General features: G+C 38.5%; 1 protein-coding gene across 5 annotated transcripts in view; it reads left to right on the forward strand.

Moving 5' to 3' along the window:
• The window catches only part of NALCN (sodium leak channel, non-selective), a 237,353-nt gene extending 225,290 nt beyond the window's left edge, over positions 1–12,063 (forward strand). For all 5 annotated transcript variants that reach the window (XM_080575903.1, XM_080575902.1, XM_080575905.1 and 2 more), the window contains 8 exons: positions 168–261; positions 1,089–1,221; positions 1,793–1,908; positions 4,222–4,379; positions 5,052–5,202; positions 7,346–7,495; positions 8,174–8,291; positions 9,786–12,063. In XM_080575903.1, the coding sequence (XP_080432029.1) occupies positions 168–261; positions 1,089–1,221; positions 1,793–1,908; positions 4,222–4,379; positions 5,052–5,202; positions 7,346–7,495; positions 8,174–8,291; positions 9,786–9,979 (1,114 nt within the window). In that variant the 3' untranslated portion in view covers positions 9,980–12,063. The remainder of the gene's footprint in view (positions 1–167; positions 262–1,088; positions 1,222–1,792; positions 1,909–4,221; positions 4,380–5,051; positions 5,203–7,345; positions 7,496–8,173; positions 8,292–9,785) is intronic.
• Positions 12,064–14,909: the final 2,846 nt, after the last annotated feature.

A 14,909-nucleotide genomic window follows, 5' to 3' on the forward strand; every position in this document is an offset into this window, starting at 1 on the left:
TTAAGTCATGGAATAAATAATTCAATGAGATTGTTCAGACAATACTGTAACTATTTTCAGTTCAAAATAGAACAGTAGAAAATGGAAATGGTTTGCCTTTTTTTCTTGCCATAATTTAGTCCTGGGACATAAAATGATCTCTCTGTCTCTCTTTTTGTTTAAAACAGACATGCAAATTTTTCATCGGCTGGCAAGGCTATTACTGTACTCTTCAGAATAGTTACTGGAGAAGACTGGAACAAAATTATGCACGACTGCATGGTAAATACAATATTAACAGAGATAAAATAGGCAAGGAATAGGAAACATTCTTGCATCTCAGTGTGTTTCCAGTACCTTAGGTGGTACAAGGAGTGATGTGCTTGCCTTTAGCTCTTCAAGAGACATAGTTTGGTAAACCTCAGAATATGACACAAAAATTGCAGTTTCAATCACAGACTCGTAATGGAATATTTCACGGGGCTAACCTATTAAATGATTTTAAAATAAATATGTGTTTTCAGATTTGGAAGTGCAGTAAAACACTTTTCCACTGTTACCTCTCCTTTGATTGTGGCAAGGGGACTTTCAGATAAACTTTGCCTTTAATGCCTGTACTGTGGTTCGTTCCAAGTGAATGCAGGTCTTAATGACCTCAGAATTTGTCCTTGAATCATTTTACATTGCTTAAATAAATTTCTGCCCGTGGTTTCTGTTGCAATGAAAATCGAATTATTCACTTCCTTCTTAAAATTAATGCACAAGGAAGCTTTTTGAAAGCCATGTTTCAGAACACCAATTTGTTCCTTTCCAATGGTATAACTGCAGAAAGCCTTGTATGTGTTAGTGAGATCCATGCCTAGGGTTTTTTTGTCATGCCTCTTTTTTTTTCTGATCTCTAACCACTAAAGAAACCACAAAAAATACCCACAAGAGTCAATGAAAAAGAAATATATCTCTATAAAGGGAAATGTCCCCCCACATCTGATGTTCAGCATTATTCCTTAATTATGAAGCTTTAAAAAAATGATAGTCATATGTATGTATTGCAGAGAAATTAATGATTGACTTTTTATGAATAACTGACTTTGTTTTCTTTTGTTTTAAAGGTTCAGCCTCCATTTTGTACACCAGATAATAGCACCTACTGGAAAACAGACTGTGGAAATTATGCTGGTGCTCTTATGTATTTCTGTTCATTTTATGTCATCATTGCATACATCATGCTAAATTTGCTTGTTGGTAAGTGAAAATATGAAATAACATAACAGTCCATCTTGGCATGTAGTATATTAGACTTTAGTCTGTTGTGCTGTTCAGATATGAAGTTACTTTGTACCTTCACTGCTACCATATATGCATGTCATGCTTTTGATAATTCTCTAGCATCGTGTACGCTAAAACTTAGGAAGTTTGGGAACACAAGTTTTTTGAACAGAGATGTGTTGTATTTGTAGTGTGTAATTATATATGTATTATGTTCTGACCTTCCCTATCCTCCAGTTAACATTTTTCCAATACTGTGGGAATTCTCCTAATTGATTTTAGAAAATGTTTGATTAGGCATCTCTCTTGATTAGACATCTCTCTAGCATTTAAGCACAACTTTTAAAAAGTAAGCACAATGATTATTTATGCAGCATGGTATAGCCCATGGAAAATGTTCATCTGAACATTCAGCTAATGGCATTGATTGGCTGTGAAGCTTGCACAGCAGAATTCACATTCTTTTGAAATTCATTGTTGCTTATATTTCATCAGTTAGAATGGTACTACAGGTTTTCTTTACAGTGTTTGGTTTTGTGTTTTTTAGCTATCATTGTGGAGAATTTCTCATTGTTTTACTCAACTGAAGAAGACCAACTTTTAAGTTATAATGATCTTAGGCATTTTCAAATTATTTGGAACATGGTTGATGACAAGAGAGAGGTAAGAAACTTGAAAATGAGCACTGAAATCCAGTAAATCCACATTTTTCATTGAAAAATTGTATGGGAAAAACAAAGTCTGCTGACAAAGCTCACTGAACAATTACTTTCCAGGTTCCGAAAGCTCAGTGAACATGATCTAACATTGTTCATGATCCATCAAATACTAACCTGTAATCTTTACCACCGTGAAGTACTTACAACAGCAGTTTTAAAAACAGATGTAAATATTCATAGTATCAACGCAGTAGCACTCATACTCCCAGCTCCACAACAGTTGTTTCGTTTTCTTCACTCTGCAGACCCACATCTATTTATGTGCCTGATATTCAGAAGTGCTTTGCTGAGATTTTGGCACTGTCTCCAGTAAGATCTTCATAGGGAAGCAAATGAAGTATGGGCTGGATGAGCAAACATCAAGATGGATTGAAAAGTAGCTGAACAGCCAGAGGGTGGTGGTCAGGGGCAAAAAGCCTAGTGGGAGGCCAGTAACAGTCTGGATAATGGGGCAGAGTGCATTCTCAGCAAGTTTGCAGATGACACAAAACTCAGCACCAGAGGGTCATGCTGCCATCCAGAGCAGGACATGGGCAGCCTGGAGAAATGGGCTGAGATGAACCTCATGAAATTCAACAAGGGGAAGCGAAGAGTTGTGCACCTGGGGAGGAACAGCCCCAGGCACCAGAACATGCTGGGGTGACCCAGCTGGGAAGCAGCTTTGCAGAAAAGAACGTGGGGTTGCTGTTGGACATCAAGGTAGACATGAGTCAGCAATGTGCTCTAGCAGCTTACAAGGCTAATGGCTAAGGCTAAGGCTAATTGCGAGTGTTGCCAGCAGGCCAAAGGGGGTGATCCTTCCCTTGTTTTCAACACTGGTGAGGCCATACCTGGAATACTGAAGTGGTTGTTTTACACAGCTGGGCTGCTGAGCTGCACCATAACCACTCTCTCATTCCCCCTCCTCAGAAGAAGAGGGTGAAAAGAGTATGCTGGAAAGAAAAGAAAAACAAAACAAAACAACAAAAAATATCTCACAGGTTGAGATAAGGATAATTTAATTAAAGGAAGAGGGGGAAAAACAACAACAACAACAACAACAAAAAACAACAAGCAAAGGCCTTGCAAAAGCACACAGAGAAAAAAAAAATGTTATTCTTACTTCCCATCAATGAGTGATGTTTGGCCATGTTCCAGGAAGCAGGACCTCAATACACCTAGTGGTTTGGGAGGACAGACGTCTTCATAATGAGAGCCCTCCCCTCCTTCCCCTTTCCCACCTTTTATTGCTGAGTGTGTCATCATATGGTATGGAATATCCTTTTGGTTGGTGCCCAGTGACAGGAAAAGAAGCAATGAGCTCAAATGAGCTCCCTCAGAACATATCAGGCAGCGCTTCTTTGCTGTGTGGGTGATGGAGCACTGGCACAGGTTGCCCCAAGAAGTTGTAGGGTCTCCTCATCAGAGATCTTCAAAATGCCATTTGGACCCAGCCCTAGCCAACTGGCTCTAGGTGGCCCAGCCTAAGCAGGGGGCTGAACAAGATAACTTCCAGAGGTCTTTCCTAATCCTAATTATTCAGGGATTCTGGGATGAGAAAAGCATCCGAGAGCCTGAGCTATTCAGAAATTCTGATACCCACTTGAACTAAATCATCAACTGAATGATTCATGACATCACTAAGATATGAAAATACGGTGACAGAAGTTGGTCATCTGCAGGTGGCAGGTGGCTGTGGTGGCATTGGAAGCCACAGTCTGTACTGATGGAGGTGGAGAGTTGTGCATCTGTCACGCCCAGGACTGACAGTGTCTCTCTGTGATGTGGAACAACAATACAACAACAGCAAAAATACATCCAGTTAGGCTACGCTGAATCTTAGAACAGAAGACCTTTGAAAAGACAGTGAACTACAAACGTTATCCTGTCCAAAAATTCACACAGAAAGGGAGAGTTGTACAGCTAGGTGTAGGCCAGGCTGTGAATGTTTAAACTGTAATTTAATTGCAGTTTTTCAAAGGCAGCTTTTTGGGTGTTATAACTCATTTCAGATTAATGCAAATGGGGAAACTAAATCCCTGAAGCAATTTCTGAAAATTTCTGACAAAATGAACAGCACAGAATCTCATTATGTATCACTCAAATAACAGCAAAGTTCCATGAACTACAAGTGATGTGCATGTGCTGAAGAGCTGGCTGCAAGGTTTGACATGGAATCTTTGGAGAAATAGTATTTCTCTCACCAATCAAGTTGAGTATCTGAGTTGGTTGTTAGATCACAGTAATAATATACCGGCTATTATGCAATTTTACCCAGGGAGTAATTCCTACCTTCCGAGTGAAATTTCTGCTGAGACTTCTGCGTGGCAGGCTGGAGGTGGATCTTGACAAGGACAAGCTGTTGTTCAAGCACATGTGCTATGAAATGGAACGGCTGCATAATGGTGGTGATGTCACTTTCCATGATGTACTGAGGTACTGTGAGATTTTTCTCTAAATTTGTAGAACTCATATAATGTCCTGTATTTCTTGCTAGGCTAAAAGGTATTCATTAATCTTGGGAAAAGGCAAGATCAATAGCCACAGAGGCATTGCCATTTAAAATGTAATACAAAAATTGGATTTCCCTTTTTTCCTGAAAAAAATATTTATGATGGAGAACATGGGTCTTAGGGAATCAGCTAAAGTGATTTTAACATTTTTGTTTGAGACAAATTGTCTTAACCAGCAGTCCTATATTGACCTTGAATCCCAAGAAATGCAAAGTTGTTCTCACATATGAAGTAACCAGACAGTGTATCTGACTAGAAATAAAATAGAAATAAGAACATTACAGAATCAGAATTATCTAAATGTAAAAACTTATCAAAAAAAACCACCAAAGCTACAAATGCCCTAGTTGCTTACAGTTCAGCAAATCACCTTTGTTGGATTGTTAATATAGCTGCTAGAGTCTTCATTTATTTCAAGCACCAAAAGTCTCTTCTGGAATCATCTTAGCATTTTTTTAGCTTCAGATATGAATTCATTGCATGCGCCAAAATTACGTTGTTGGTTTTTTTTTTCATTAATTATGAGTTTTGATTTTCTGAATTCAATTAGGTGTGCATCAGCATTTAAAAAAGACAATATGTATGTTTCTTCCAGCATGCTTTCATATAGGTCTGTGGATATCAGAAAAAGTCTTCAACTGGAAGAGCTGCTTGCTAGGGAACAACTGGAATATACCATAGAAGAGGAGGTGGCCAAACAGACCATACGCATGTGGCTGAAGAAGTGCTTAAAGCGAATTAGAGCAGTAAGTCAACCTAAAACAGACTCTAAATGGTTGCAGTAAATTGCAACAAAGCTGGAATTTGCTGTCACAATGCTTAATTTATTCTGGAGCCACAGTAATATTTAAGTGAAAAAGAATGTAGCAGTTGCTAACTCAGCAAAAAAAAAAGTCAACAGATCAATTCAAAGCATTAGAAAAATAATCATCTTTTGAAGGCAAAAAGCTGTCTTCCTGCCAAAAATATATCTGTCTTTTCAATACATCAGGAAGATGTATGTGCAAAGACCAAAGTCAAAGGAATAAAGGAAAAACAATGTACTTTGATGAAACCTTTTAGACCTAATCCTGCCTCTAAATACAATTGTATTATTTCCTTGCCTCTGCTGACACAAGATACCGTTAATAGCCACCAGCAGATGGCTCTTCAAATGGAATCTGTACCAAGATACATAATTGGAATGAGCCATGAGATTAACTGTGCGCAAATGAGCAATGTGTACATGCAAATCAGGTCTACAAACAGGAGCTGTGTCTATGCTAATAGGTTAAGTAGGGCCAGGTCACTGGCTCAGGAGTGGCAAGGGATCACCCATACTCATGTTCCTTGGCCCGGTTTTGGTCCATGCAAACTCCTGCTCTCCCAAACTCCTGCCATACGACCTTCCAGATCCCTGCTACAGGAGCACCAATGCCCTCCAGGCACAGTTCAGGGCGAGTAGAGACTGTTCCCAGTCAGCAGTGAGGTTGACGCTTTCTTGTGTGGTAGAGGAGGTCAGCCAGATCACTCAAGTCTTGGCCTACCGCTTGGCTTCAGCACTGCAGGAAATCTCAGTCTGTTTAATTCACTAGCACGGATAGAGCCAGTGCTTCTGTATTCCCTTTACACAGTACTGCTGATTGTCAGAAACATTTTTGCCTTTGCTCAGCATTACTTCAGTATTTGCTGATCAAACTTTGTCTTGGATGAAATTTGCATTAAGTATTTTCAGGAAATTTGAATTGGCCTTTGCAATTATTCTCCTCTTTTCTTCAAAAAACAATTCATCCTTTATATAAAAAGTTTTATCCTGGCTATCTTAATGAGTGATTTTTCAGTGGCTGTAAGGCTGAGTCCAGGTTTTGTTATTTTTTATTCTTATAAAAGCTTACTTCTTGTGTGGAGGTTTTCTATAAACATCTGTGATCATAGGATCTGGCCTTTCCTGTTTGCAAATTTATAAAAAGAGTAACTGGGCGATATGAATGTAATGCAGATTCAAGCTGAAACATGAGCGTTCAAGGCATATTCAGATAAACAGTTTCATTTTTGTTCCATCTCTGTAATAGCAATGACAGTAAATTTAATCTCAGCTCTCAGTTCTGGGTTTGTTCAACTCAGATGTTCATTTCATTATGATATTGAATTACACTATGTTAAATATGCTGTTCATTTCATTCTCTTAATACAGTTCAGATCATTTCACATTATATGAACCTTTTATAAACTGAATATAATTATGGAAGTTAAGATGTATTTTCAAATTCTCTTGTTAGTCTTTAAAGAGAGAGCCTGTGAAAACTACCCAGGCAAGTGAAACCCTTCCTAAGGGCTGTTTATTTTAATTTAAAAGCAATTTAGATTGTATGATTATAATGGTAGTGGTTTTGTTTTTCTATTTGTACTGTAAATCTATACTCAGTCCCAAGGTTTCCACTACTGTTTTATTCATTTTTTTTGGAAATCTGTTCCAAAGTCCATGAAAACAATCAGATTTTTTTCATTGCATTCATGTAAATCTTATGGTATCTCTAGCAATTTCCTTGTTTCTTCTTCTTTTGCAGAAAAGTTAGCATATGAATTAAAAACTGTATGTATTTTTAACCTCTAGGTTTTTATGAGCAATTTGTCTTCCACTTAAAGTAATTTATAAGTTTTAGCCTTCAGTTTATACATAAAGGATAGATGTGCTGGTAGTCACCATATTATTTAAATAATGGCCATCTGATATATGTGGCTTTATTGATGCACCTGGAATTCACATTTGGCACTCACTATTTGGTTAAATATTTAAAAGTTTGTGGGTTTTTTGTTTGTTTGTTTTCTTTTGTTTTTTTTTTTTAAATAATCAAACGCTGAGATACACCAATGAGAACATTATTTTTGTCACATATTGTACCTTGATAGAAACAACAACAGTCGTGCAGCATTATCCATAGTCTACGAGAGAGTCAACAGCAGGAGTTGAGCCGATTTCTGAATCCTCCCAGCATTGAGACAACACAGCCAAGCGAAGATATGAATGCTATTAATCAAGATAACAGCGCGCAGCCAGAGGTATGTTAACCAGGAGACTATCAGCTACTCAGAGCAAATTTAAAAAAAAAAAAAAAAACTTCAATTTTTCTTATTTGTTCTTTGAAATGTCATTTTCTCTGGAAAAGCTGAAAGCTATATTTTATTTTGCTTTCCTCTTTGCCTTTAGATGTAAAGTTAAGATGACCTAAGGCAGGAATTCCCCAGCTTATTTAGCTAGCACTATATAGGGTGAACTCAGCAGTACAACACTCACAGCACCAACCTCCAGCTCTAGCATTAGCTATGTACAGGGTCAGGGACATGAAGCTTATCTCTTCAAGAATTCTCAAGTAGTTTTTACACAGGGAATGATAGCATCAGGCATGCTGGGTCCTGTGAGTAGGAGTCCTGGGTCCTTCCAGAGTAGGAAGTGAGCAAGGTACTGCATAAGGACTCCACTGTAGAAGGCTGTGAACAATTTTGTACCCTTCAGTGAAATTGCATAATGGAATTGAGCCCAAATGGTCTTTATTTTCAAATCGTTTGTGGAGTTTTTGGGCTGTAAAGAATAGAAACTATATTGCCTTAACAAATGGTAATATATTTTGTTTGGATTCGTGTACAAAGTTGGAAGTAGAATAGAGAGGTTAGATAGCCTTTCTTGGGGCTTTCTATGCGATGGGGAACTTTGACTGAGGTTCTTGTTTCTCTGTTCAGACAAGTAGCCAGCAGCAGCTCCTTAGCCCAACGCTTTCTGACAGAGGTGGCTATCGACAAGACTCTGCAGATGCCGGGAAACCTCAGCGGAAATTTGGACAGTGGCGTTTGCCATCAGGTAAGTGAAAAAAGTGTTTCAGTAGAGTTTCCATGTGCCAAATTACTGCTGTACAGTAACAAGACCATAAAAAAATATGAAGTATTAGAGAGACTAACATGGAGCAAACACCAAGGGAGAGGCTTCATAAGTCACAGTTCTACCTCCTGTCTGTAGCTTGCATTCACATCAGACTTTTTCTACCCTCATCTGTGCTGAAATACAGCAATCTCTCTCCTTTCTGCCAATTCTGAAAGTTTGGAAGATGGTACCTTAAGGGAGGCTGTAAAGAGGTGGGGATTGGTCTATTCTCCCATGTGTCCAGTGATAGGACGAGGAGGATTGGGCTAAAGTTGCGACAGGGGAGGTTTAGGTTGAATATTAGGAAAAACTTTACTGAAAGGGTTGTTAGGCATTGGAATGGACTGCCCAGGGAAGTGGTTGAGTCACCATCCCTGGAGATCTTTAAAACACGTTTAGATGTAGAGCCTAGTGATATGGTTTAGTGGAGGACTTGTTAGTGTTAGGTTAGAGGTTGGACTCAGTGGTCTTGGAGTCTCTTCCAACCTAGACGACTCTGTGATTCTGTGAAATCCATGTCTGTCCAGTTTAGAGATAACTATGTTGTGTATGTAGTGTATAAGATGCCACGTATAAAGTCAGAGAGATGATCATGCAGTGAATACCATTAACCCTACTTTAGTGACCAGAGTACTTGTCCAAGAAATGGAATAGCTTACTAGAGAGCTTTCAGTCCGCATTTTCCATTTAAGTGTCACTGAGCAAAACAGAGAGGAAGAGTAAAATAGGGAACATGCTAAGGAGGGATCATTGGGCTATAGCCAGCTGGATATGTTTTCCAAATAAAAATAAGGAGTTCAGGGTTCTCTTTCTTAGCACTGATCTTGACCACATGAATCTTGACTGTTCGATGCTGGACAGCAAATGAGGGGCACCCGCATGCACAGGACAGTCTGGCATGTGGTAAGTACTCTGTTTCCAGTCCAACAAAGATTATGAATAACATCATTAATATCAATTGCGGTTTTCATATACTTACACTTGTTTTACTGCTTTCCAAAAACCATGCCAGCACCTTTCACTGGTTTCTACTCCAAGGCCATTGTCAAGTATCGCTTTCTAGGCATAGAAATGCTCTTTTCCCTCCATTTTTCTGGTTGAAGTGGTAACACTTTCACCGTTTTTCCAGTACATCAGCTCATGTAAGTACTACCTAAATCATTTAATCAGCCAGGTAAGAAGAGACCTATTGCATCAGCTATCCCAGCAGAAGGAAATCAGGCGCTGCTTAGTTAAACTGCTCTACCAGCAAATGAGTGGGAGCAGTGGGAGCAGCTGGAGCTGAAAAAATCATTAGGATAGCGTCTTTCTGTTTCTGCACTAAACCACTTCAAAGCTACCCCAGTCCAGCTAGTTCTGTATACCTGAATTCTAAGCAGAAATGTTCAAGAAGCAAAGCTACTCTAATACAGAGCCTTCTGTTTACTTTCATAGCCCCCAAACCAATAAGCCATTCCGTGTCTTCAGTCAACCTTCGCTTTGGTGGACGTTCAACTATGAAATCTGTCGTATGCAAAATGAATCCCATGTCTGATGCTGCATCTTGTGGATCGGAAGTCAAGAAGTGGTGGACAAGACAATTAACTGTGGAGAGCGATGAAAGTGGAGAGGACCTACTTGATATCTGAGAAAGATTTAAGTAAGATTGCAACAACAACCACTTCAAACACAATCTAATTTTCTATGTTTAGAATTGAACACACTGTAAGTGATGTATGATTTATTTAAAATCAGTGTCATAAAATCTTTCAATTGCTTATCCTTCTGCCATATGAAACATAGCACATACATGTTAGAGTTCACTTCTATAGGTATTAACTGTACTTTAATAAACCTGTATACAATAGCACTACTATTAAAGCCAGACTGACTGTATTGCCTTTAGCAGAGACAGAGCTTTGAAAGATTTCATGTTCTGCAGGTACATAATGGAAATGCATTTTGATATACGCATCTGTGTTTTCCTTCAACCTATACTGTACTTTAAAATTGCAACACTTTACAATACAAAGGTAATATATTTCTTCTTGTGTTTTCCTTCAGTTCTTATTTATTAAGATTTCTTTAGAAAGATTTTATTATTCACAAATGACCTGAAGAGGTCAGCACTGACTTCATGTTCAAGGGAAGTATTTTTACAAAGTGCAGATTCTGAATTACAAATCTAAGCTTTTTCTGAACCTTTTTTTAAAATATGCAAGATACAAGATAACTCATTTTAAAATCAGAAGGTCAAGGATTGGCTTTTAAAATGTAAATATATTTGGGTTTTGGTTAATTATGCAAAGAGCTTGATTTTCATACAGAAAAAAAAGAAAAAAAAGACATGAAAACTGTGCATTTAATCATCCATCAAAAGACTTCCATGTGAAAAAACATGGTTTATGCTACATTTTCAGATTATGCTGGTTACATATATGTATTATGCTGGTCATATATGTCATTATTCTCCTGTTAGTTGGGTCCCATTTCCTTGTGTACCCATAGGATAACTTTGTTCTTGTCTGTGTGATAGAAATTAGCATGTTGGGGGTTGTCTTTAAAGAGCAGTGTTGTATGGCTTTTAAAATATGGTTCAGTTTTGCCTGTATAGGTAGAAGTGAATTTTACTTACCCATGATACTACTCATGCTATAGCTGTGCCCTGCTGAAGCATGACATAGTACTGTGGTTAAGTATCTTTGTCCCTTTTACCCTGATATGTAATATTCTTACATGTTAGCATTCTTTTATTTTATGAAGCACCAACAGTGCTAAATTATCGCTGGTGAAAAAGCAGCTGTCCCTTTCATAAGTTTTTCCAGTGAAAGGCCAATGCTATACAGACATGGAGGTAGAGAAGAAAAGCAACACAATATAGCAGAGCAGTATTGCACACAGTCCATTAGTTTCAGAATTTAAGGTGTCTAAAAATGTGGGCTAAAATTTGCCCTTCTTTCAAGGAAGAACTGAGAGATTGTACATTTTATAGCTCGGCCACTGACTGTTTTTTTAGCATAGATGGGACTTTCCATTACCATTGTTTCCTATGGAAATGATAGGTTGCTCTAACATGGCCTGATGTGAGATCTTGAAAGAGGCTCACAGCTAATGTATATCACCACTTAAAATATATATCCTTTAAAAAGCTAACAAAAGCCAGTGCTTTGTGATGTTTTCTGGCCAAAATATTAACATAGGGTGGTCAGAATACAGAATTGTTTTCACAGATGCCTTCACCATAAATGCAAAATTAGCTTTGGCCATAAAATACATTTTTCTTGGCATCTATCAGTGTTTTGTTCTCAGTATATGGTTGAACATTGTTTAGATTATTTTTTTTCAAAAAATGTCATATTGCACACATCTGTATTTTGTGGTTTCTTTATTTGCTTTGGGATATATTTAAGTTTAGATCTAGTCAATTCTAACTATATGTAACAGAATCTGTGCATTCTCTTGTTTACTGGCTAGATTATGAACCATCAACAAAACCTCGTATGCAAATCCATGATTTTCTGTTCTATTCTGTGCTTGTTTAAGTTCAGCTTTTGTATATATGACAATAAGATAAATATGGGATTTATAAAAGATGGTATCTTTGAAATTTCAATAATATATTGAACTGCAGATCTTTCTGAACCATTCTTGCTGCAAATCTTCTTTTTAAAAAATCTGGCAGACATTTTTTCCTTGCCTTACAGTACTCTGTCAATAAAAGTGAGTTGCTTTAAGCAATATTCCTCCCCCTGGTTTTCATTCTAACTGCATTCGCTATATCTAGCTCATCTGTGATAATGCTGCATAGTAGCTAGGTGTGTGGTTTATCGAGGATCACTTAAAGCAATGCTTTCAAATTCCTGTAATTGGAAGGCCTTTGTGTTTTTTTAGAGGGAGTTTCAGTGACTGACCTCAGCAGTACTGCCACAATGTTTCTCATTCAGAAAATGGGACTACATAGGATTGGTCATTATTTATTTCTGTTTAACTCTTTTTCTTTGGTTTAGCTCCAGGATGTGAACATGTTTGTGTATGTGTGTGTGATGGGTAAGTTTGTGGTGGAAAGGTTGTGATGGTTTTATAGGCTGCCTCCGAACATTTTATAAAACACTGGAGATCCCTGGACCATTCATTTAACCTGCAATCTGGTTCTAAGAAAGCAGTGCTCACCTGCTGCCTCCCTCACTTTGTGAAATGCAATTGCATAGATATGAAAATAATATACACCAGAGCACCCAGGGGACTAGATTAGGGTGAAAACCTTCTTAGGATGGCACCCCTGGCAAAACTAGAGGAATTAATAATCTCCTACTTTGCAACAGAGCAACCACTGCACATTTGCACATGAAGGTGAAGAAGCAGAGTTCAAAACAACATGCACAAACAATGGAAGAGAGACAAGGAGGGAATAATAGTGCATTAGGAAATTAGAGTCAGTCCAGACAGCCCTGGAGAAATCTTCAAACAAGAACAGATCCTAGACAAAGGTAAACAAAAAATTGCCAGGGGAATATCACTACCTACAGCACTCTTGGCTCATAGAATTAAATCCAGCGTTATCCCATAAAAATAAAAAGAATAAAGTGTTTAGACCCCTTTTCATCCCCAAGGAGAGCTCTCTTCCATAGGAAGCAAGCTGTAAAAGTCTTGGTGGCTTGGTTGGGGCAAAATGTGTAGCGCATGTTGTCAGTGCTCAAAGAAAAATGTTCCTGTGGGAAGTCTGAGAACATGCAGCAGACTTGTATCTTATTAGCGTTCCAAAGTCAGGTCCTTTTTCAGACAATCACATTTAGAACGAAGAAATTAATAATTGGAAACCATTTGCTACTGGATGATATCCAACTGAATTAAGAGCTAAAAACATAAAGTGCACTTTATCTGGCAAGCTAAAATACCATCATTGTTTTAACTAATCAGGACCAATCAGGCTTAAATATCTTCAAAATAACATTACATTCAGTGTTGTCTACATTCAAAGACCAGTATCACAGCTTCTGAGAAGCCAGAGCTTTGGATGCCAAAAGCAAGTGACTGACTTTGTAAGAATAATCTTTTTTGTTCTCTTCTGTTATTCACAATATGCCCACAGCTCTTGTTATCGTGCAGATAAGGATGTCCATGAATAACCAAAGCAGGAAAAGAGCTCGCACTGTTGTAACAGTACATTTGGAGCCCCAGCAAGCAAGATCCGTGCTAAGCCTCCCATCCAGGATGCCTGCTCTTCTCCTCCCACAGTATTTCCACACCTGAAAATAAACTCTGGCCTGAGTTGTCAGTCAGAGTTACCAATATGATTATCTCAGTCTCATTGACTTTAGTTTTAGAAGGCTTAATCCGTCCCTTCTACTGCAGGCATTTTAATCACACCAAGGATGAACTTGCTGCTGATGCTGGGAAGTTGGCTGCCCTGCTTTCTTCAATTGCTCTGCAATACAAAGGAAGCCTCACTAGAATTCAATTAACCTTCCTCTTCCTCCCAAGGGTGCTAGTGTCCGACCCCATTAGCAGCTGTTGCCCATTGTTCTCAATGACGAACCTCTGAGCACCGAGTTATTAACCCATCAGCGAGCTAAGTGTACAGGCGGTTGCATTTTAGCCCCCTTCTACAGGTTTCTTTCTCAGATGTCTCAGTGCCATTACTGGTTTCATGCATTTATCTGCCTTGCATATCTGCACTAGGGAATTTGGGCAAACTACTTGGGCACCTGCAAAATTGCGTTTCATAAAATGATAGCTTACTGGAAGGGCAAAAAATGGCTAAGTGTAGGTAGAAAAGGAAAAAACGTCTGTCAGCCTGAGGAGACGTTGACATTAGTCTTTTCTTCCTTCTGAATTCAAGCCATAACTGGCACGAGCCTCCAGAGTCTCAGTAGGCATTGCTCTGTATCAGGAAATCTTCTGTTGAGGTTGGAAACAAACTGGTTTATACCAGATAGATAACACTGTCCTAGACGAAGACTTGGGCAATACGGCTCTGGGTCATCCCTATGATGAAAGTCACCGAGAGGGGATTCTCCGTGTAACTTTGGGGTATGTTCATCCTTGAAGGTAAGAGAAGAAAGATAGTCCTTGAATTCATTGGCAGAGAAGCTGGATGCTGCATCCTCTCTCAAGCCCTGTATTTTGGTTTTCTTTTAGGTTTCACTCCCCAGTTGCATGTAAGGCAGACCGTGCAGTGGCATGTTCTGCATTCTCAGTATGTGCTCCCAAGAAATGGGGAATTCAACACAGTTATGCTTTCATTATAATGTCGTATGGGATGCCAGTTTATACGGATAATCAGTCTTGTTTTTTTTTTATCTCAGTGCCCATTCCAGAGTACTACATGTTGTACAGGTCAGGCACTTTCACCTCTTGGAATTTCTAAATTCAAACTGCCTGGGGAGTCTGTTTACTACACTTGTAAACAGGAGAAAGGAAAGGAAAATAGAGTTACCCATTTGTTTGTTTTAGCACCTATTTAAAAGCAAAAGAGATAAAAATCTGTGTCTCTGCTTAAAGACAAGCTTCTCAGTTGTTCTGGCCAACCTAAGAATAAAGAAAAAAAAAACAAAACATATTTTTAGAAACCTTTTACTG

Source organism: Anser brachyrhynchus, assembly GCF_964034855.1.
Source record: "Anser brachyrhynchus genome assembly, chromosome: 1".
Lineage (NCBI taxonomy): Eukaryota > Metazoa > Chordata > Aves > Anseriformes > Anatidae > Anser > Anser brachyrhynchus.